At 38.8% G+C, this 25,377-nt stretch overlaps 1 protein-coding gene across 1 annotated transcript in view; it reads left to right on the top strand.

Annotated features, from left to right (window-relative positions):
- nrg3b (neuregulin 3b) overlaps nucleotides 1-25,377 on the top strand; it is a 218,378-nt gene that overhangs the window by 80,617 nt on the left and 112,384 nt on the right. The window contains exon 2 of the mRNA XM_075457485.1: nucleotides 22,086-22,221. Coding sequence (XP_075313600.1) covers nucleotides 22,086-22,221 — 136 coding nt within the window. The remainder of the gene's footprint in view (nucleotides 1-22,085; nucleotides 22,222-25,377) is intronic.

Consider the following 25,377-nt stretch of genomic DNA (forward strand, 5'->3'; position numbering starts at 1 on the left):
TGGTGTCAGCCCCCGAGTCCTGAAGGCCTGTGCAGAGCAGCTCTGTGGGATTCTGCAACACCTTTTCAACCTTAGCTTGACCCAAGAGAGGGTACCACTGTTGTGGAAGACATCCTGTCTGGTTCCGGTACCAAAGAAAACTCACCCTTCAGATATCAATGACTACAGACCTGTTGCACTGACATCCCACATCATGAAGGTCCTGGAGAGACTCCTGTTGACCCACCTGTGTAAGCAAACCAGCACATATCAGGACCCCCTGCAGTTTGCTTATCGCCATGGAGTTGGAGTTGAAGACGCTATCATACACCTGCTTCAACAAACCCACTGTCATCTGGACAAAGCAGGCAGCACTGTGAGGATCATGTTCTTTGATTTCTCCAGTGCATTTAACACAATCCAGCCTGATCTGCTTCGTCTGAAACTCCAGAAGACTCAGGTGGAGGCCTCAACAATCACCTGGATTAATGACTACCTGACAAACAGACCACAGTTTGTCAGACTGAAGAATTGTGTGTCTAACCAGGTGATCAGCAGCACAGGAGCACCACAGGGGACTGTACTCTCACCATTCCTTTTCACTATGTACACTTCAGACTTCCAGTACAAGTCAGACTCCTGTCATCTACAGAAATATTCAGATGACTCTGCAGTTGTCGGGTGTATCAGAGATGGACAAGAAGCTGAGTACAGAGAGCTGGTGGACCGCTTTGTGGCATGGTGTGGGAACAATCATCTCATCTTGAATGTTAACAAAACAAAGGAGATGATTGTAGATTTCAGGAGAAACAGGGTCAGATCAAACCCTGTTTCCATCATGGGAGAAGAAGTGGAGGTGGTTGAGGAATATAAATACCTTGGTGTTCATGTGGACAACAGACTGGACTGGAGACACAACAGTGAAGCCATCTACAAGAAAGGACAGAGCAGACTGTACTTCTTGAGGAAGCTAAGATCCTTCAAGGTTTGCAACAAGATGTTGCAGATCTTCTACAAGTCTGTTGTTGAGAGCGTCATTTCCTCTTGCGTCATCTGTTGGGGCAGCAGCATCAGAACCAGGGACCTAAAAAGACTCAACAACCTGATAAAGAAGGCTGGTTCTGTTCTGGGGACGACTGTGGAACCTCTGGAGACAATAATGCAAAGAAGGATTTTGCATAAAATCAAGAGAATTATGGACAACCCTGAACATCCTCTCCATGAGACTGTTATCAGAAAACAGAGTCTCTTCAGTCAAAGGCTTCTTCAGTTTGGATGCAAAACGGACCGCTACAGGAAATCTTTCCTGCCCACAGCCATCAGCATCTATAATAACTCTTTGATTTAATTGAGCTACATCAACATTTAATTTCCCTCTGGGATAAATAAAGTATATTTGAATTTGAATTGAATTGAATTGAATTTCTTTTTCAACTAAAACCAAAATTTAGTGGCATAAGCTCAGTCTAAATCAAACAGAACCTAAACTGAAAATGAAACCTATACTGGAGCCCATGAAGCAGCTCATAGATGTCTCTGTTTCAAGAAAAAACAAAGGAAGGTTGACTCTGTTTGAGGCTTTATACCTAAAAATGTTGTCCATACAGCACACAGCAGGAACTCACCTGCGCTGACATGGACTTGTGGCCATTTCAGCTACCATAATACAAATAATAACAGTATGGATGACAACGGGCAGAGTAAGAGTGAATCTTCTCTGTGATAACTAAGCTTTTATAGTGATTTTTCTTCATCTTCTTGCTGCATTGCACGTGACTTGATGGCAATGGTTTACTTGAGACATTGATTTACTGTGTTTGACGTAGATAGAGGATGTATTCATAGGCGAAGTACCAACAGACCAATGGATTGCATCAAGAAAATGATTTGAATGAAAATGACTCCTTGTAGTGACACCAAATCAGCCTAAATTTGCGTGAGACATCCTTAATTCTTTATATGTATGTCAACGGTTTCACGGATTAATGCCCACTAATATTAACACAGTTGAAGGAAGATGAAAAACACTTTTAGAAAGCTGAACAGCAATTTTAGCTTCATGTGCCAGTAGATATTTAATTAAGCTTGCCTTTTTCCACCTGTCACTAAAGGTTAGACATCTCAAAAACGGTAATGATTATTAGAGGGAAGATGATTACCAAAATGCTTTTGTGTATATACAGGGCTCCTCTTCCTCAGCTCATTTGCGACACATCAGTTGTAAAGGTAGGAACCTCCTTCTGAGCTAATTATATATTTTTTTCTGTATTTCTCTTTCATGTTAATAACAAAATACCTTTCTGTGACACCGATGTCATTATATAACAGTTTAAATGGTAACTGAACTGGAATCCAAATGCAGAAAAGTATACTCAGACATTTACAAGACGTATTAAAAAATGCTAATGACCAGCTTGGTTCAATGAAAAAGTGTGTTATTGAATATATCCTGCATTTTCTGCATTTTGTGTGTGTGTGAATCATTATACACCGTTGGGTGTAATCCAGCTCTAAACTTTTACTGTAACCTGAACCAGTATATATTCAGTTTCACTATGTAGAATTATACTCAAAAAGCTTAAAATACTTAGAATTGTTACATAAAATATGTTGTTATGGCACATTCACGGTGTGGTATTTGTGCATGATATTAAATTATCTCAATATAAAAGATCTTTTTTTTTTTCCCCCACATTCTGGATTTAGTGTCATTTAGATGCAGCTACAGCTTAGTGGAAATTACTTTTAGCATGTACATATAAATGTCCAATCTTTCATTAAGTACTGGCTTATTAATGTGAAGGTAATGTATTGCTTTTGTAGTAAATACATGTGCATGTAGGTCTTTTGTCTGTTAAGGGTCTCAGAGTTATTATACACATGTGTTAAAAGGGGATTACGGCCATTTCCCTCTTCCACAGTGGTAACCAATAAATGCACAAAGCAAGTCATTGTGAATGTAATAGCTTAGAACTTTGGTATTGTCATGTTGTGTACAACATGCCCTCTTGACATCCCATCCCAAAAGTCTTTTTCCATCCAAGGAGATCCAATTTGACTGGGGGTAATTCAAATGCATTCTACAAGCTATTGTGTGCTCAAACATGGGGGCACAAAATTTGGAGGTTTGTGCTGTCAAGTGTCACTTCACTCAAAAGCCATTGCTACACCAAGTGACAAACCAAACACGTCGTCTTACAGTCTTACTGTTTTACCACCTGCCACCACCTCCCCCGTGAGGCGACACATTTCTCCACCTTCCCCTGGAGTAGTGGTAACAGTGAATGAGGAGGCATGACTACTCCAACAAAACACAGGAGAGGGACGCCTCCTTCATGCCTCATTGACTTTGTTTTCTCTGGCTAATTTTTCCTTTCTCCTCGCTGCCCGCCTCCTGTCCCTCAAAAACCACACATGCGCACATGCACAGACACACATTCCATTTATCTCCCGCCCTCTCCATTCCACGCCTCAGTGTTTTTGATGGTGATTTTGACACGCAGGCTGTCATGCAGCAGTTCTCTAGGAGGTGGCGATTAACAAAGCTCCCGCCATATGGAGTGAGATCAGCCGTCAAAACCCAACATAATTGGCCGAGTGAGGAAAAATACTTACGTAATCAGACTGGAAAAGGGGAGAGAGAAAGTGGTGAGGGCGGACACTTTGGTCTCTGCAGCTGCCAATATTAAATGCCCATTAAAACACTTGCAAGTGATTAATTAATAATGAGAAACTAAAGGAAGAGAGAACACATCAAGCGTTCTGTGTATTAGAAGAAGAGAATATTTCCCCTTAGCAACAAAAGAGCAGCCATTGTAACGGAACTGAAACATTAGCCAGTTGTGTGTTGCAAAAAGCCACACAGAGGGATAAGAAAGAACAATTTATCAAATTAATGCAGGAAAAAAACTCACACTTGATGAAGCTATTGTCATGTCTGTACCTAATATCGAAATGGACTTGAAGTCTGAGCCAAGGGTTTACATTGCTGACGGCCTAATTATATGGATTGGCTGCAGTAGAGCGTAGCCTATCAGCTCTGGGGAGAAATTAATTCTGGTACAGGGGAAGAGAGAGGAGCAGGCTGCAGTCTGCTTCACTGCTATGAATTGATGGCTGCAGAGGCTGCTGTGTGTGTGTACGTGCGTGCGAGCGTATACACAGGGTTCTGCTTCACTTAAAGCTACACACAGCTTTACTGTGGGGTGTATTCTTTGTGATTTAGAAACTATGTCGAGCTCTGACAGATATGTGTTGAATTACAACAGCCATAAGCAAGATGTAAATGGCGTTCCATTGATTCACTGCCACGTTCTGGCACCCTCTGTGTGCTGTGATTTTTCTAGCTGAACTGTGCACATACAGTACATTAGGCTTGTTTATTTCAAAACAGGCTGGTGGTCAAATTAATGCATAACAGCTTAAAGTATGTCGTATACGTTGCCTCAGGAGAGACACTTCTGACTTTGAGCTTGTTTATGTAGGATTTAGTTTCAGTAGCAGCTAACTAGAAACATGCAGGACCAACTTAAGATACTGGTTTAATATAAGATGAATCTAAGAGGGCTGTTGTTCTTCATCTAAGAGGCATATAGGGACAGAATCTGTCACATAAAAATATAAAATAGTAATGGCAGAATCTAGCATGTTTATCCCAAACCTGACAGTGCAGAAAATATTTATAATTTCTTTTAATTTTTGTCAGAGTCTGATCTCAACACCAAGAACAGATGCCAGCAAGCAGGAAATGCATTTCTACCAGAAACTCTGTGATTGTTGTCACCTTTACTGTTAGAGAAACAGACTTAACCATTTCATTTTTCGCCTCTGTATTCTTTGTGAGTCATCCATCCATCCATTTTCTATACCCGCTGAATCCGTCGGTCGGGTCGCTGGAGCCTATCCCAGCGGTCATTGGGCGAGAGGCGGGGTACACCCTGGACAGGCCGCCAGTCCATCACAGGGCCACACAGAGACAAATGAGACAAACAACCATACATGCTCACACTCACTCCTAAGGACAATTTTAGAGAAACCATTTAACCTAACATGCATGTTTTTGGACAGTGGGAGGAAGCCAGAGTACCTGGAGAGAACCCATGCATACACAGGGAGAACATGCAAACTCCACACAGAAAGGCCCCAGCCAGAAGTTGAACCTGGAACCTTCTTGTTGTGAGGCAACGGTGCTAACCACCACACCACCATGCAGCCCCATTCATTGTGACTCAGTCCTACTAATTTGTTGGTTTCAACAACCTTGCTTTCTTTTGATTTACTTTCCAGTATGATGTGTTGCCATTTTACATTTCCGGTAATCCAAATCAAGAAACAAAGGCTTATTAGGGGGTAAGTTGGGTGGCTGGGTGGTAGGAATGTTGTCCTCTACTTTTATTTGACCTTATTTAACAACGTTTCACTCCATGGTTAATCTCCTTGTTGGCCTCTTTAACTAACAGGTGTTAGACAATGAAATAAAATAGCAGGTTCGGGTTTGGAAATGAAAAGATGAGAGAGGTTTGGAGCTAAGTACACATCTTAGGCTAGGTTCTTACAACTACTGAGCTTTGTTCATTTTACTTATTTTTTTCATTCATTTATTTATTGAGTCATTTATTTATCTGCCATTAACTATTTGGCAAGCATTTTCTGAAGTGGAAATGTACATTTCTCAGTAACATTCTCTGGATGTCTGTTACAAGCTGGGATGGCTATATGCTGTTTTCATGGTTGTCATTTTGCAAAATAATTTAGATCTGGTTAGCTTCCCTAATAGCATTTCTTGATGGATACAAATCCATACATGTAGAGCCACAGAAAAAACAATTAAATATGTGTTTTGTACATGTGTTGCAGAGCAGGGAAGTCTTTCTATATTGGTGCCAACAAATGCCACACAGAGTAGGAGAGTGTGAATTTATAAAAAGATTTTAGAAAAAAAAACCTGGATGGTTCTTGGGGCCAATGAAAGCCTCCTTCCTCAGCACCCTGTTAATTGGCTTAGTTTGAGGCTGTTTGGCCTGGAAACATTGCACAGTCTGATTGCTGTCAACACAAATGAGCATGTAATATGCTCCGTATTGTATCTCGAATGGTGAGGCAGTCACTCTGCAGTATCCCTTCATTCTGTAGCTAAACACAAATAAGCTTACTTCTGCCCAGGTTTGTTATGGTTCAGTAATCCTACCTGCAGCATGTAGAACTCTTTACAGAGTTTGGCAAACATTCCTATGACCTGCAATTTCACGCTGCCTTCCTTGTACACGACTTCCAGATCGCAGGCTCCCAATGCTTGACAGACATTGGCATTGTATACACACCAACAGGCCAGAAACCTCCCAAGCAGAACATTCCTCCTTGGCCTCTGTCTCATAGCACTTCCATGTTATCAGTCCAGTCAGTCTGACCAGCGTGTTATTCATGTGTACCATAGCCCTTCTCATGCTGTGTGTTGATCAGTGTCAGTGGCTATGTTAGAAATCCTACTACCATATCTGTCTTGCTTATGCAATGCTGTGGATAGCTGTCATTGTTGGCAGCATTGGTTGGTAGTCTGTCTTTTAGAGTGCCATGGACTATATCAAGGGAATGCACATGCATATTTCTTAGATTCACATAGCACTATTGATGCATGCAGTTTATAAAGACTAGTATATGTGCATCTAAATATAAAGATGAGTATATGTGTAGCTGTAATGATGACAACTGGGTCATTTAAAGGAGGCATATATCTTCTTATTCACAAGTTGACTCAATTTCCAGAGGTCAATGAATTGTTTTTGTCATGTTTTTTCTCAAAATACTACAGAGATGATGCACAGTTCCAGTTTTCCACCATGAATTTCCACCTCTGCGCTCATTGACTCACTCCACCCCTCTCTTCTGTGGGGTCTGTTTTGAGAGCAGTAGTACTCTTGAAGAGCATCATTACTGTATGAGAGAGCTCAAAGTTTCTTGTGTAGCCTGAGCGCTAACGCTAGCACCCATCAAATTGATAAAAAACTAAAACATCTTGAATATTACATTTTTCTCATACAGTTTGTGCTTATCTTTCTTTTATACACAATCCCAGTCTGTTCAAACAGTGATCACCAAATGTAACAGCCAGTTGGCAGAGTATGGTAGTATAGTGTATGGTGCATTTAGGGGTAGCGGGAAGAAACGTCTATTAAAATTCCAATTTAATAGTCAGGATCTAAAACAGAAAAAGACCTGTTAGATTTATCATTTTATCAGCTGCATGTCAAAGTAGCTGCACAGAGTAATACACAAGATTACATCCACAATTTCTTGCCTGCCCATTGAATATTTACTCTGCTCTATCTGGGACAAATATTCAATTCCCTGATGCTAGAACCCAATCAAGATTTTGACCACTGGGTTATGAGCATAAACAACCACAAGCACTTGTTTGTTGTCTGTAGGGTTTTTAGCTGAAATGTGTGTTTGATCTGCAATGAAATTTATCTCTATACTTTCACAAAATAGAGGCATGGTCCTTTTTATTTTCCCTACGGATATTTTCAGTACTTGGATGTCAACAGTAGTTGTATTATTGTTTTGTTCTTTCTTTTTATTCTAACCTCCATTGCTGATGGTGATTCAGTTTTCAGCTAATAAAATGTCAGTGGCATGTTTGAAGGTGATTGCAAATTATATTCCCAGCCAGTTCACGCCCATTTTGTGAACAAATATTTGTACCTCACCTTTCATTCTGCCGGAGCAAGAACAGTTAACATGACAAGTAGAGGTTCTGACAGAAGCCCTCAATTTCTGCAAAAACACCCACCCATCTGACAATAATGAAGACTTGAAGCCTGTTCAGGTGTCACACCCGAGCAGTAATCCTGTCAATTCAAAAAGGCCACATTAACCATTAAGTAAAATCAGCATCAGTTTTGACAGCTTATTTGTAAAATCTTTATTTCTGTCTTTTTCCAAATAAATTGTTGCATTTGGTCTGGAAGCATGAAGGAAAGATAAATGAGGTACTGCTTTTGGTTGCAGGGAGAATGGTGATGTCAGCTAATGTTATGGTTAACTGGATTAAGGAGCACTCCACAATTCCTTATTTCTTAAACCTCGCTGCCTTCTTATTTGTCACTGATGATGGTGTAAGGTTCAGCCTCAATTCGCCTCAGTAAGAAACATTTCACCTTTTTGTTAATTGTAATTATCCCATAAAAGAAGAAAAAGAAGAAGAAGATACCTTGATCCAATTAATTAGGTTTTCTGTAATGAAGCAGAGGTCACCTACACTGGCAACATTTTGATCACTGAGGCAAACATCGTCCGTTATCAGTCTTCACTCATCACCTACATGCAGTGCGCATTGTTACTTTTCCTGTCTACTTTATTTAAAGAAGAACCAAAAGTTCAGTATGTGATTTTTCAATTTATGCTCTATTTCTACTTGTCTGCATTCTAATAATGATTAAATCTTTAAGACCAGTTTAATTGATCAAATAGTAATCTGATTAATATTTGAAATAATTGTACAGCAGCCTACATTTTAATATCAGAATGCTTTTAGAATTATAATCAGCAATTGTTCTAGTTTGAATACAACTGCACAGGTTTAAAGTACATACTAATGCTGTACATTGATGTATAATTTGTTTTTCACTTTGCGATGATGAAGCACTTTCCTGTTATACGGTTATGGTTTAAGGTGACTGTGAATGTCAGGGGCAATTGCCACTGCGATTTGCTGAAATTTCCCACGTTGATTCATCCCCAGCCACATTCCACTCATGCTCTGTTTGTTTGCTGTTCAAAGCACTTTATCTTGTGCTTCAGCTCAGGGAGGTTTCTGCTCTCAGCTTTGAGCAACATGTACAATATTCTGCTCCTAATGTGCCAAATTTAATGGAGAAACAAAAGCAAAAAAATTAATATGCAGAAAAATAACAACATTTCACATATCGCCCGTGAAGCCTGAATACTCTACCTTTGTTTTTCTCAAGAGAATGCCTTTTGCAGTAATTTGGAGACAGGCATCCAGTTGTTAAAATGTATTTGCCTCTGGCTTTTAGTAAGTATGACACATCAGGCAGAGCCGACATTGTTGTGTGAAGGACTGAGGGGACTGTTTGCATTTATCCCCAAATGGCTCTAAGCAAAACTTCTATGATTAATATAACTGTTAGGGAGAGTGCAATGCACCGGAGAGAACCACTTTCTGAAAAAACAACAATCATTCATGCACACCATTTCTGTCCATCAGGTTTAATGCTTTCACACGTCCTTTAATAGAGGCCATAGAGGAGGATGGAGAAGAATATTTTTGGGAAGCGATGTGTCTTACAAGGATTTCAACAGCTCCTGTATGACAGGTGAATCATCGCCATTAATCACTTTACGCACCCATGCTGGATGACTTCCATTGAAAAAAAATGAATGAATCCCTTTTTATCCATTCATTAGCTATTCAATTGACAGATTACATAGTTATCTATATGTGCGCAACTTCTGTCTGCAGCTGCACTTTTACTTGGAGAATGAGGTCACTGCTGTGTTTGGACTATACCTGCAGTTGCCACTCTTCTCTCCTTTCAGCACTTAACATACACGCTCTATCTCTCTTTTTTCTCTCTGCTTACTTATGCAAATAAACTAGGCAGGTGGTGAAGTGTTAAATAGACCATGATTTGGCTTGAATTACATGACACTCTAAAGGCTGGTGGGCTAAACAGGATTTCAGCTGATCCAGCATTGGAGCCAAAAAGACCATTCCATGTCCACTGCCATGATGGCATCTCCACTTAGAGGTGGCACACAGTATGGTTCTGGTAGCTTTGCTTTTGGGAAATACTGGTAAGTACATAGAAGCTAATGCAACAGGCAGCTTTGCTTTAAAACCCCTCACAAACTCAGTACCTGTCACACCTTATTTTGGTAAAATCAGTCTAAATTTGTGACTTTATTTGTCAATGTTCTCTCTTTTTGTCATGTAGTGACAACTGATGACGAGTAGTCTCTTGAGGCAGGCTAAGCCAAAACCTTTTCCTAGCTTGTGCATGCGTCACTGTGATTGGATCAGAACTCTGTCTGTCTGCTGTGAGTGAGCAGTCTGAGATGCATGCAATCCTGTTCCCATTGCTCCATTAAGGCGTTTGCAGGTGAGGGTGGTCTAATGCAGTCTCTACCACAGGGCAAATTCCATGTGACTCTTTTTTTGTGAAGGTGAGAGAGAGCAAAGAGAATGGGGGGGAAAAGCTGAACTCACCAGGGCTTTTGCTTTGTCCATGAGAGACACAGTGAGATGTATTCATAATTGGGATAAACTGTTGTCTCTCTGTGAGTTTTCCCAAGCCATTTATCATGAACATAATCCAATTGTATCCACTGTCTTTACAGATATTTCTCTGTTACTAATTGCAGGTGTACTTCATGTACTCAGATTAATATGAAATTAATCGTGTTGGCTGTTACATTGTCGACCCAGAAGTCATTTGATTTAAGCAACAGTATATATGTAGTTTCCTCTAGAATGACAAAGTAAAAAAATACACTGTAAATTGGTTTTCTCGTACAGGAAGAGAGGAGATAGAACATAGAAGTTAGAGCCACAATGAGAAATGTTTATTTTTGAAACCATGTTTGTGAATTAGATAGATCTTATCCAGACAAGCAATTTCCAAAAATATTTTGTCCATTCCAAAACACCTAACCCTCGCTGATAACAACATGGTGTTTGGTGAAAACTTCTGCCTTGCATATATGTACAGCAGGCAGTAATTACATGATGAAATGCACAATAGTACTGCACAACGGCTGCCAGTATAAACAACAAAGTCCGCAACACTTTTTTCTCGATCAAGCGCTTGTAGTCGAGGCTCTTTGTTTTTGCTTTTATGTCCGGGGTGTGTGACAAACAAGTATTTTGTCTGATAAAACCCAAACACAAAGCTATTCAATGCATCATCTTTTCCAAAAGTCTCCTGCATGTCTGAAGTAAAATACGAGCCTGGAGTTTCAAAAATTATTGGAAAGGGTTCTCCACAAACGTTTTCAAATGTTAGGCTTTTTTAAAATAACATCCTATTTAATGTGAGTGCTCTTAAATTGCATGTACATGAAATACAGTTGCCATCTCTGATCAATGACATGAAAGTTGATCAGCTCAAAGGTAGCAAACTGTAGCAGAGCTTCACTTAGATCATCCCATTGCAACAATCTTCTTAACAAACAACATGCAGGACCAAACTCTCATCCTATCTGAATTGTTGGATATTTTGTTGTTGGAAGTTTAGGAATAGGTTAAGGCGAAGCGGAGGACTTTCAAATTCTTGGTAGAAAGAATAAATAAAGAAATGGTGAGGAATGCATCAAAATCAGAGTTTCTGTGGGTCAGTAGACAGTGGATAGCCTTTATTGTCATAATGCAGCTCTTCTGCACTGCACTGCATAACATCACTATTTGTTTAAGAACAATATTTTACAGGCAAACAAACAGAAATAGAAGAGCTTTGTTGTGATATTGAAGCGATCTCTAAAACTATACCATCAGTTTGTGTGACGAAAACACTGGAAAATATGGGCGTGGCTTGTCTAGTGCCTGCAGTTGACCTGCAAGCTGGTGGCAGATGACACAAACTTGACATCAAAATTATGTTACACTGCATTTTGTATAAAATCGATGAAATACATAGAAGAAAAATGCCCTCCTCTACCTTTATCTTGACTACTCCTAACAAACCAAAACCCACAAAAAGAAACAGAAACTATCCAACTGAACTAACAATTCAAAAACTTACAGAAAAACTTCTGTCAGTGGGTGCTGACTGTTCCCCCTGCTAAGTTCATGTATGCCCTCAGTAGCTCCATATGCCCAGAGAGCTGCCAAGAGAGTGGACAGGCGAGCTCAGTGAATGCCAATCTGCAGATGCAGGGTCTGTCTGCTCATGCATATTAAACCCACACCACCTGCTGGTCGTACATCACACCCTGCATTCTCGGTCCCAGGAATTTTAATCAACTGCACTGACAGGAAGCCATTCTCCAGTCTACGTAGGTGAATCATTCAACTCCTCCCCTCTTACTCCCAATCCTGCTGAGATGTTGATGTTGCATTTCTTGAGCATCCCTGAGTTCTCGCGAGCTGGTTGAGTGGCAGGAAAGAAGAAGAGGAAAAAAATAGAAAATAAATTACTGTCGTGCCTTTAAAAAACATAGCTTCCATTGTTTGTTTTTTTTCTTATCAAATTCTCATGCTTGGCATACAGCCCCAACTTTCCTGTCGTTCTCAAAGATGTGAGTACTTGCTTGCATCTTGTTGGATTAACTAGGAAGCGATAAACAAAAAAGGAAAATGAAAGATTACTTGTACACAAAGTATGGTTGATGAAGACTGGACTTTACAACTCCTCCTTTTCTTCTCCACTTGTCATTGCAATTAGATCTGCCTGCGTGCACAGAACCGCTTCTATAAATGAGTTCTGCATGGAACAGTATTCTGGGCCATTTCAAATATGTTTATTGGGTATAAAGAGGTAGCATAGAAGATATCCAGGGACAGGAAATACATTTTCCTCACCAACATGAAAAATACAGAAACAAAGAAATAGCTTTTTATGACAGTGAAGATGTTACTGCAACCAAATGAAGAAACAATTAGATACTCCTTTGACTGCACCTGTTGTTTGTGCTGGTATAGCATAATTCTTGAGAACCCTCAGGACTAATTTTGTATGGTATGCTATATTGTCTTTAGATATAGGCTTACAAAAAAGGCAGATGGAATCAGGCACTGCCAAGAGAGCAGCAAGTCTGCTTTCAGAAGCGTGGTAACAGTTAACTGCACATTAACAAGCCAAATATGCTGCAGTTGACTAATGGTTTATTGGCATTGTTGATAAATGGAACAAAAGACTTTGTATGAAAATACATATTCTCACTGACACACACTGTGCACATACACAAACTCATAAACACTAGTGACAGATCTTGATGATATTTGTGAATTAGTGATTTATTTGGAAATGTCTCAAACTATACATGTTAGATGTTATTCAAGTCAAAACTCTTGTTCCGAAACTAGATTTGTACCAACATATCTTTTTGTAATGAATACCTACTGCATGCTACCAAAAGTAAAGCGAGTAAGTCAGTAAATCTTAATTATATAGCACTTTTCAAAAGAGCTCTGACCAGTCAGAGCATGGACAAACGACACCTGAGGGTGAGCTGGAGTGTCTGGTACCAGGAAGTTAGCGATAGATTCTTTGAGCCCTATGGGTTTTGGGATGAGTATGTGGTAGTAAGTGTCAAAGTAGTACCTTTGTGAATGCTAGGAAGAAGATTCTACCAGAAAAACAGTTCAACTTGCCAAGGTGACGTGTAGATCTTAAGCTCTGTCACGATGTCTAATTCAACAGACCTCTCTGAAAGTGCGTACACCGTGTCTTCATGGGTTTTCATTAATTTCACAGCCAGATTCACGATGCCTCATCTCAAAGTATGTAAATTATTTATCACTTCCTAAAGCACCGACACAGGTATATGTATTAAAACAAAACCCAGGTTTGCTTTCATTTCTGTCTCATTTCTTGCAAGTCATGTCCCAGCATCCAAATTTAAATGTAATGCCATTGCTCTGGCAAATGCACTAATACCACAGTTCTCATTAAATATGCATTTGATAGATTCAGATTCTTCTCTCAGCTGATTATTATGTTATTTGTTCTGTAAGTAATGGAGATAATACCATTAAAATGCATCAACCTACTGTCAAATATAAGGGGGATACACTCAATCCTTTCTTGATAGCTTTTATGCGTTTTCCCTGGGGTGAATAAATGTATGCTTATGCCTGCATTGACAGCTACATCATAGTAGTTTAAGTAATGTGGTGTGTAGAACATATTGCTGTAAAATAGACTATTTCCAGCATCTCAGCCAGTCAGAAACATACAAATCTGTCTCTAAATAAAGAAGCATGGCAAGACATTACAGAAACATCGTAATAATTAACACCTGAAACAACACAACAAATTGCATGTTTGTTTCATTTCATGAGAACATAACCAGTACCATCATTTTGTCCCTCCTGGTGGTATATTATGTTAATTACACCGCAAATTACAATCAATGAATCAGGATAAATTATCTGTCTAGTCCCATAATATGGCATGTGGGTTGTGAAGACAAATCAGTAGAGTAGAAATTGCATCTAATAATATGGTCTGTCTTTGAGCATTCTTATAAACATCATTACTAATCCCAGTCTTACATGGGGAGTCAATAACATATGGCAGGTTACATTTATTAACTGCTACAGGAGGCTCTTCAGTCCAAAAAATGGCTGAGTAACTGTTATGATGCATGTTCTCTGATTGACATTTTGGTCACAGAGGTAGAGAAACGTAAAACAGAGATGGTTAATTATCTTTGAAAATCTTTGAAAACTCGATTATTGCCTAGTGTGGCATAGCCAGAGTTCATGATACAGATAATACCATGTTAATCTCAAAGAGATTCAATCAATCTCACTCACACTTTTTTTTCTTATTTTCTTTTTGAATTTGTTGCAGGAACGGCTGTCGCTATTCACACAATGAGATGGGTGATTATGTAAATATTGTTTGCGAATACATGATATTCAGTTCCAATGGGATTTCAGTGTTCTTAAAGCTTTAGTTACGGGTACACAAACTCTGATGTCTCGCTCCCTTAGCAGGTGACTTGTAATTGGAATTTATGTGTTTTTCTTTGGGAAACTGGACCCAGAAATATATATACCTTTCACCATGCTGGTCCTAGCTCCTATCTCCTGATGTTTGCATTCCCTCTGCTATTGTATATGCAGGCTGTGTCTGACAGTCCAGACACATTGCAACTCTAAACAGAGCTATGGTGCACATAACACAACAAGCAAGCTGTAAAGGCTATTTGGACTGTGTTGTGGAGTGAAATGTAAGGGATTTAGGACTGCAGGCCCCGGCATGCTGTGTTTACAGTGGTCATACCATAATCAAGATTAATCTTACCCAGGGTCAGGAGATAATTAAGATAATTAAAGGTTTGTATTAGGTGGTAAATTGTTTACTAAAGGTTTACTGTATGTCTGATGTCTACAGGGGTCCACTTTAATAACCCACTACTTTGGTCTTGTCACTGTGCAAACAGTGAGAAAAACCTGTTTAGTTTATTACGCTGTTAGATAATTGCTTGACTTAAGGGTGTTTTTGGTGACCAAACAAGAAAAACAGAACTTTCAACTCCTGAATCCACCCTATTGTGAAATATTAATTAAAATGTATCTATTTACTTTGCTAAAATGTTCCCTTTGTTCATTTCTTTGTTCTAAATCCAAAATGTAACATGTAAACATGAATGCGACCCTATACAATGTGCTCCAGCTTAGGAACAAAAGCTCACCACCAGTGGGTCTGGAGCAAAGGATGCCTTTGACAAATGTTCCCCAAAGTGCCAATCACTGGGCTGTCATGGCGGCCAAGACTGTGTGCTCTTTAACTCTTCTCACAAGCGGCAACTTCCACCTTTGACCTACTTTCCCCCAGGGCAACCACTATTTGTTTGTGTCTTGTCACAGTGATAAGCTCTCCTAAGGCTTTCATGATCATCACTGAATAGTAAAATTTGTAAGTGCAGCTTTATGAGTGTGTTTTTATGTGTGTGTGAAAGAGAGGAGACAGGTCTGACAAATCCATACAAGGCCATTTATGCAACATGTATGGAGCTTTACGTCTATACATATTGACCCAGAGTTTCTGTCAGTATTGGGTATGCAAGGCTGAAGAATGCGTGAGCTAGTATTTTTTACTTTTTCTGTTGTGAAGCTGTTCACAGCCTTATCTTTCAACAGCATTTTTCAATCTCACCCGCACTGTTTTTCTTTTCTTTTTTTTTTACTTTAAATATTCATGCACACTGTTCACACCACAATTATTTTTTTGTTAAGTATAACAGCATATATCATGTTTTGCCACGCGTTGAAGTTGGAATAAATTACTTTTGAACAACTAAACTGTGCTTGAGACAAAGGTAGACGTTCAGCATTTCATTGACAGAAGGAATTATATCACTCAAATTTGCTTCAGAAAAGCCAAAAGTGATGCTGGTTCGAAGTATTTGCAGTATACTTGACCCACCAACACATTGTCATTCCCAACATGTCTCATTTTGCTGCTTGGTCAACAACCCTTTGGGTTGTTTTTTAATGCACAGGGTACCCCTTTACGGCCACTTTACAAAGCACAGGGAAATGTTTTATGGCTGTGTATTGCCAGTTATCCTTCTGTGGCCATAAGTGAAACGCTGTCTGTGGCAACTATAAAGAGGGTATCCTTCAGACTTATTTATCGCCATGTAGGGTTAAAGTTGTGGTACACTATATTTTAGGCCATATAATGACCTTTTCCTTACCCTAACCAAATGGTTTTAATGGCAAAACCTGATCAGTTAGCAAGAAAGAGAAACTAAAATAAACAGTGGATTCCCACTGGACTAGAGCCCAGCTCCAAGGGACAAAAGCCCGAATACTTAATTGTTTGTAGAATTGTTATGTAGAAGAAGAAGAAGAAGAAGAAGAAGAAGAAGAAGAAGAAGAAGAAGAAGAAGATTGATTAGAAAACTGTCTCTGAAACATTATTAGGCGGTCTGATTGAGCTTTGATCAAGCTCAATTTTTGTCAGAGCTTGAAATATAGTTTTAATACAGAAGTCATAAACAATGATCTCATCCTGCTGCAGGCTTCTGCTCAGCTGAAGCACTGCCTCAGAAAAAAGAGCAAAATATACAATTTCATGTAATTTCCAAACCATTTTGAAAAACAGCATTGCCAGGGCCTTTGTGCTGTCAATACTCGATGCACTTTGTATTTTTCTGAATATGGTTCTGTCCAAAAAGCAGCAGTGCATGATGGTTAACCAATGAGCAGGCTCTCGTAGGACTTTTCCTATACATAGTGAGGCACTCTTTGAAGTGTGCTGCAATAAACACAGCCAGTTCTCCACCAACCACAGTCTCCTGAGGGATCAGGCTCAGCACAAGAACACTAATGAGCACATTAGAAGGAAGCCATAGAAGGAAAATGCTACAGTTGTAAATGGAATCGTCTCCTGTGTTGTCTATGGCAAGAATGCTCTGTCTACTCTCTGTGAGAGTAGTCTTATGTGTTGATGCAGTCCATTTCTTTTTTTATATTGTGTAAATGTACAGACAGTAAATACTGGAAATGTGGGCCACCGTGCGCTATCCCCCCCCAACTCTATAAAAGATTTCAAAATTGGATTTAAATACTCAAAACCTAAACAGGTTTCAGTCACATTATCATTATCATTTAATGATAACCAAGTACCAGAGCAAGAATATAAAAATGGGACTGTGAAACTAAGGTGACATATGACGCTGCCAATAACAGTTGCGAACAATTACATATGGAGCACTGAGCATTTATTCCATATAAGAAAACACAGATTGTAAGGACTTGGTGCATGACAGTTCCTCCTGCTTGAAAAGCAGTCCATCTTTAATTCTTTATGGGTAGTCCATGTTTTCATGTCAATGCATATGTTTGCAAAAAGGTTTTTTTTATGAAACTGTGTCCTTTTGAATGTATTCGCGGGCCCACTGAACCCATGATACATGCTGCACTGCGTAGCATCACATCTGATGCAGACACCGCCCCACTTTTAGTGCAGTTTAATTGACTGTACATTTATTCATTTCTGCAGAGCATGTAATACTGTCTCCTCTTGGCTTTTCACTCTTTTAAAGCACAATGTGTCTGTGTCCCATTTACTTTTTGATGATAATTCTTATACCTTGTGATGTAAGCCTACATTCAGCTGAAAGTCAAAGTACTTATAGCTTATTTTGAACCCACTACTTTAAGTTTCACCCCACACTGTCTTAGTGGACTTATGGAAGCCTTTATGTGACAGTAACAAATTCCTGTGTAATGATATTCACCAGCCTGAAAAGAAAAAAAAAATCTTCTATCCTACATACAATCTAAGTTGTGGAATTTGAAAAATTTTATAAAAGCTGTGACTGAGAAAAAGCACTACTCTTAGCATTGCTTTCAGATAACTCTGATCCCTCAAGTATCATTTGAATCTGTGATCCCGAGCCAGTAGATTCCTTGAAAGCTACCAAGAGAACCAGCAATCTGGATTGCCTTTGTGCACCGGGGAGAGTGAGAGACGTGAAAATTATTTCAAAGAGTCCAGGATGAATCATGCTCCCACTGCAGCTGTCATTTATTAGCACATTTTCCACCAGCTACCTAACATACTGAATTTTAACTTTGCTTTAGGCTGGCATTTTGAGGGCTTTAGTTTGTAAAAGGCTTCATTAAAAGTGTTGATAAATTAACTTAATAGCAGCTTGTATGTTTGTCATAATTGGTCATCCTGACACGACATCTTAATAAAACTTAATAGCAAGAGACATGTCATTTATCAGCTGCTACTCCTATAATGATGACACAGATTAATTTGAAACCTATAGTATGCTTTTATTGATAGTTTTATATTTAAGATATTTGTCTAAAAATCTGATGAGGCTGCTTGGATCAGTGGCAAGGTTTTTACTTAATTTAGCATCAGTCAAGAAATTACAGTTCAGAGCAACAAACCATAAAAAAAATCAACCTTACTTTCTTGTTCTGATACAATCAAGAAGCATTCTAATTGTTGTATTAACTTGCCTCCATTTCTGAAGAATTTTCACACAGTGTTCCATTTTAACATGGCTCCTGTTTGACAGGTGCTCATTCAAAGGTGCGTGAGTTGTGCTTGTTATGCTTCAGATTTTTTTTTTTTGTACCATTTCTTTGCTGTCACAGTGATGAAATGGAAACCCCTAACAAATTGACAGACCGAATTGCTCAAGGACAAACATAACTGTATCTGAAGATGACTTGATGCGGCCAACACGACTAGAGACTGGAGGTAATCCTTAAAGGCATCAGCGGGTTTTTTGCTGATTTTTGAGCACCAATCAGTGCAGGCTTTTTGCTTGTAGACCTTTTCCCTCGTAAATATATGCAGAGCATTTATTTAGAAGACTGACAGGTGAGAGACTTTTATTTTTTTTTAAGGGGGTTAAGCATGCTGAAATATGTGTCTGTGCATATGCCCTGTACAGCAAGTCTCCAGTTTGGCTTCAGGCTGGCTTGATTATTAGCAGCATGTTATTAAGAGTAGCCCCTTTCCCTATCCCTTGTCTCTCTTCACTGCCAGTGATGAATAAAGTAAGGGTGGCCCTGAAGTGCAAAACACAACTTTTACACAACACAACAGCAAAACAGAAGAGAAATTGTGTGTGTATACATATATATAATCTATATGCATGTGATATACACACATATATACATACCTTGACATCCCCCTTCTCAACAACATATAACGGATGAAATTGTGTACTTGAAGCACATTTCATTCAAAGATGGACTGGTTCACACTGAAGGGAGGGGCAAGTTTATAAAGGTTTTGAAATATTTTGAGCAAAGATAATAGTTCCTGTGATGCAGGTACTAAAGTGATGCTCTGCGTGACCTTGGCTTTCCTAATGTCAGTGAACCAAGGGTTAGCCTTGCAGTACAAAATCAATTTTCTCTTTTGTAGGAAAAAGTCTTATGGGTTGTCTCTATATGTCAGATGTGTTGTATCTATTTACCTGTATTCACTGCTGCTTTATGAATGAAAAATATGACGGACTTCGAAGGCCGGGACTATTATGGCGAGGGACGTGCACAACTGGGAATGCTGTGTTCTATTTCCTGTTAATAAAGTTGCATCTTGGAAGAGATAACCTTTTGAACAACCCACTCTGGGAATCTGTGGAATTAATAATACAACGTATAATCTGGTTAGTGAGTGAAAGCCTACTTTCTTATGTACCACACACACTCACGCGTTCAAAAGTGTGCGGCATATGCAGCCCCTATATGTATTAGCCCTCTATACATCGAAATGCATCTTTTTGCATTTTAACAAGAGAATATGTGGCTTTTTTTGTGATACGTTTTTGCTTCAGTACTTTGTATTTTTTAAAGTTTTTACTCTGACAGAGTGGTATCTTGTTTGTCCCCAGGAGTAACATATATCTCTTGCTGTGTTTTCTCTTATCTCTCATCATCTCTAGGGTCTTACATCAAGAGCCCCAGATTTATCAATCAATAGCCATAAACAAAACATAGATTGAGTTGGACACCGAGGCACAACAAATGGATTTTCATAGTTTTTCTTCCTCCTCTAATACCGTTTGTCACAAGCACCTCTGCTGAAAAAGGCCACTCGCCAGCGAAAGCCTGCCACAGAAGGAATGACGATTAACAGAATATGTCTTGTGAATAAAACTGTATTGAGAAAGGTGTGTCAGGGTGTACAATTTAAATGGATGAAAGGAGAATCATGTGTAATCCAATTGTATTGGCATGGTATTGGGCATGATTCCAGTCAATCCTATTTTCAGTGCTTGACTACGTTATGTAGAAAGAGAGCTGAAAGATCATTTCCGTGTATCTATACACATGTATGTGTGTATGCGCATGCATGTGTGCTTCTTGTGCATAGTTGATTTTGATCCACACTCATTAGTGTGCAGTCACACATATAGCACAGAATATTTACGGTGCTGTGATAACTTGGTTGACAGCTGTGCATATTTCACTGGGTGGAGAACCCTGCATTGCAGTGCTTGTACATGGCAGCTATGCTCTTTGTGTGAGAGCAGCAGGGTCAGACTAGAAGAACAGAATTAAAGCCACAAAAGCAGGCCCATTGCTCTCTGTTATGTCTCCTAAGTCTGTGGTATACCTGTGTTTTTTGACTGTGTTTACTGAAGCAGAAATTTGGAATTTCAATGGCGAGTTGTGGGTAAACTGCTGCTTTTGAAACAAACATTAAGTACAAAAATAATTCTAATTCTCAATGATAAACAAATACGTGTATTCGGTGCTGATAACAGTGCACTTTATTGCAATCAATAACACCATGATTTAGCCTCACATTGTTTCTTCAGGATTAAAAACAGAATCCTTCGAGCTGAAAATGCTCATTCAAGTAAGTCCTTAATGAATAGAATTATCTCCAGGTTTTCTTCCTTTAGCATACTAAGTTTTAGAAATCAGCAATAAATAATGTCCTCTCCTCCAACATATATAAGGATATAAGAACGTATATAGAGGCGGAGATAGATCACACACTTTTATATTCACTTTTGTGAAAACAAACAAAAGCACTTAATCAACTTCTTTACTCAAATTACATTGCAGAGCCTGTACTTTTAGCTTTAGTGAAGTATAAATTGGGTGGAAAATCTGCCCAATTCCACAAGAAAAATAACCTCACAGCACAACATCATTTGAAGAATATCAAACCTTTCTGATTTTAACTATAATAAAAGGTAATATACTGAGAAGAATGAACCGACACAATACATTCACTAACAACCACTCCTATTGCTGGACACATCAAACAGTTTACTTGAATGATAATGAGGAATCTGCTCCGTCTGCAGTGTTGTCTGGTTTACTTTCATCCATGTTGTTAGCTACTGGCTCTTTTAATCCCAGACATTCCAGTTGCTCATCTGACTGCGTAGGTTTGTTACCTCTTGTTGTGTATTTCTTGTGCCGATGGATACACGAAGGGATTGTTATTTCTAAATGTTATTGTTCCATACATGTAGGATGAAAATTGATCTTGATACTGAGAAGGAGTGCAGTGATGGCAAAAAGAATAGAAAAGTAATCAATAATTCCCATCACATAGAAGCAAGTAACAAGGCTCCTTTGAAACTATAATGACTTCAAAGTACAGATAGTTGTGTTTAAATGTAGTGGGTAAAAGTAAGAGGCATTCAAGTCAAGTGCAAATACCAGAAAAAAAATCAGAACAAAGATTTTGTTCTCTCCAACCTCTGGATTGCTATTTCAGTATGAAAAAGAAATGGTTACAAAAGGAAAAACTCCACTGAACTTTGTGCAGTTAAACTTCCCATGAATGTGAAAAATGCCAAAAGTTTCAGTGCTATGAGCTATTACGTGAAATGCCCAGGAATTTTAAAAATGACATCTATATTCATTCTATCCATAATTAACCAACTTGGTTTGCTTTTGTTTCTGTCTTCAGCACTGGCCCCGACAAATCCTAGTCTACGCTCAGAGGTTTTCAAGCCATGTGTGGAGGACAAAGACCTGGCCTTCTGCCTGAATGATGGAGAATGTTCCATCATCGAAACTGTGGCTGGGGTTCACAGGCACTGCAGGTGAGTGTGATGTGGGACTGAGTGCACGAGGCACATTTTTTCTTTCTCAGCATTGTCATTTCCTCTCTTTGTCGTCCAATCCCTAACCTTTGGTCATTTTCATTTAAGAAGCTTCTTTTCCTTCAATCTGATAGACTGTCTTCTGAGAGAGTGGAATACAGAGAGTGGAAAACTTGCACAAATGTACCCAACATCTACACGTACATGTATCGCCCAAGCCACTAATCAATCTCTGATCTTTTGAACGAAACTACACAAATGAAATCAAGTATTTCCATGCAGATTCAACTAGGAGGCACATGGGGAGCAAACAGGATGTCACCTGTCTTCACTTTGGTCTGACAAAAGCTTTTGATTTTTTTTTTAATGGATCTTTCCTCATTTATTAACCTTGGGATAAATGTTGTCTGATATCACCCCTTCATTCTGCGGCACATTTTAATGGAAGGTGTAAAGAAGGAGCTCTTGCAAGATCTGTCTTTGATCTTACTTAAAGGTTTTTTTCCCCTTTGGTTTGAAGTTTTGTTTTCTCTTTTATTTATGTATTTATTTATTTATCATTTGTTCTACCCAGAGAATCACTCACTCTATGACTGAATGGCTCCACTTAAATTAACCCTTGGTCTGTTGTACTCATCATAGAATGTGGCAGGCACAACTTAAACGTTGTCAATTAGCTAAATTAAGTCTATGGAAGAAACAAGCGCGGTCATATACATTAGCAAACTTATATTTCTTCTATGATATAAAATCTAATTATGTAACTTAATTTCTGTTGGAAAGGGCAAACTGCAGTAAGGAGAAATGTACGGTACATAAACCAAAGTGAGTTTCATCTGTGAGTACGCAGTGGCAGAAGGTTGGGCACCCAAAAAGATGGAGCTCTCTTCAGCTCTCATACCCTAATTAGCTCGTTATGGCCACGCCATGTTCAAACTCATTGTTGGGAGGGGCATGGTAATGCACATTTTTGAGTTTCATAAAATCTCTAACCTTTCAACAATCAGTTGCCATGGGCTCCTCTCAGAAGCCATGTAGCACTCTGAAAATTCAAATAATTGATGCCCTCAAAGGAGGAGAAGGAGAAAGCAAAGTGTTTTCAGGTAGCCGTTTCCTCAGTTTGTAATGTAATTAGGAAATGGCGGTTAACAGAAGTGATGGTGGTCAAATTGAGGTCGAGGGAACTGTGAAAGCTTTCTAAGAGGGCTGCTTGTAGGACCTTCTGGAAAAGTCATCAGGCTCTGGAGTGCTGAAGTCATGAGCAACTTTGCTGTCTTCACCACAAAATCCAGTTTGAGAAGTTTGCAAATGACACTTAAACCCAGCCTAAGCCCTGTGGACTGAAGACGTTAAAATGGAACTTGGGCTGCAATTATAACAGGTAGGTTAGGAGAAGAGGGTGAATAATTTCATGCAAAGAAAAAAAAAACACATCTTAAGCAACAGGGTGAATTCAACATATTTTTGTTTTAGACTGAAGCCAGTGTGACATATATATATATATAGCATTTACAGGTTGGAATACTTGCCAAAGGGGGGTATTACTAATTACTGGCCATGCATGGAAGATATGCTTAAAATACTATAGAAATGTGTTAACTTTGATATAATGCCTTTCAGAATTCAGGCCATTTTTATTCCCTTAGCTATTCAAAGTGACAAACATTTTGAAATTGATTACCTAAACATTGAGAAGCCACTCTTATTCATCAAAACTATTTTTATTTTGTTTGTTGCTGTCATGGACAGCAAGGACTCCAGAATATGTTTGATTGTTCTACCAAATCCCCCCATGTAGCAAAGCATTCTTATGATTAATACAAATGTGTTTGTATGTGCATCACATAAAGATGGGCCCAGTTTCTGGACTTTCTGCTTGCTCTCACAGCCCAGCACACCGTCCACTTCAACTATGAAATCTCTCTGATATATCATTTTAAAAATAGATGAATATTTCTCTGAGGGGAGAGTTGGATGAATGGTCCTGAATTAGAAAAACAGCTCGTTAGCACACCTACCTGGAATTACAGCACTTAATTCTCCATCTTAAAAAAATAAGGATAAGGAAACTTATTCATTATTAATGACACATGAACATGAGGCAAGCTTCTTGGGGAAGTAAATGTTGTGCAAAAATTTTTTTTAAATTGTCTGGAAAATGAGTTCTTAATTAAAAACTTAAAACAACCTCATAATTTATTATTAATTAGAGACAATTAACTAGACAGTTTAAATATTTAGTTTACAAAAAATAACAGTCAGATTTGACACATTTAAAAAAAATACATATTTTGTCCAAAATAAGATTTAATTCATATTGTCAGCCCTTGTTCACGACTCAGGGTTGGAGTTTCATCTCGTATTATGGAGGTAGACACAAGAATTTTAAATGTATGACATCAAGAAACCTTGAGGCCTTGGAGGAATCACACTCTGGGCTATAATTAGCGCCAGTTGAATGACTGAATATGGGACTCTGGAGAGACTGGAGAGACTGGAGGGCCTAACCTAGAGATACTGTCTGCCAGTATCTCTTTAGCTGAGTACCTGTTGTGTGAAAGAATGATTACAGGTTTGTAAGTACTTCTACCCAAAGGTTGCTTCTTTTTGTCTTCTTTTGCGAAACAGACATCTATGCCAGACAGAAGAATTTCACCATTCAACTTAATAAAAAAAACACTACCATGTGAAATTTGTTTAATGACATTGCTACTGTTAGGGACATCTGAGTGTGCTTTTGGTTGTCTTCCCTAAAATATTTCAAGGTATAAAATCATTGTAAAGAAGAAGAATTTAAAGAATTAATTCAGATTTGTTGAGGCTTAAACATCCAATGAATAGATTTGAATTTTCACAATTACCAGAGATTGCTTGCATCATATTTCCATTCTTCTTGAGCACTAACTCCTGGGACAAAATAGTCACTATTTACACCAATTCACCCTTTTAAGCAAAAAGCTCACGCTAACTCACTGTACACAAACTGCACAGCATGGAGTGTACACTCACTTTATATGAGCCCTCTTGCTGTAAATGGCTGCTCGTGTTTTTATTTTCCGGTGATTCGAACATATGGACTGACAAATTGAGATAATGAGTTGAAAGCTGCAAATATTTGTCAAACTGCTGTTGTGCTCCTATGATATTTATGCTCTG

The sequence above is a fragment of the Odontesthes bonariensis genome, chromosome 23 (genome assembly GCF_027942865.1).
Source record: "Odontesthes bonariensis isolate fOdoBon6 chromosome 23, fOdoBon6.hap1, whole genome shotgun sequence".
Lineage (NCBI taxonomy): Eukaryota > Metazoa > Chordata > Actinopteri > Atheriniformes > Atherinopsidae > Odontesthes > Odontesthes bonariensis.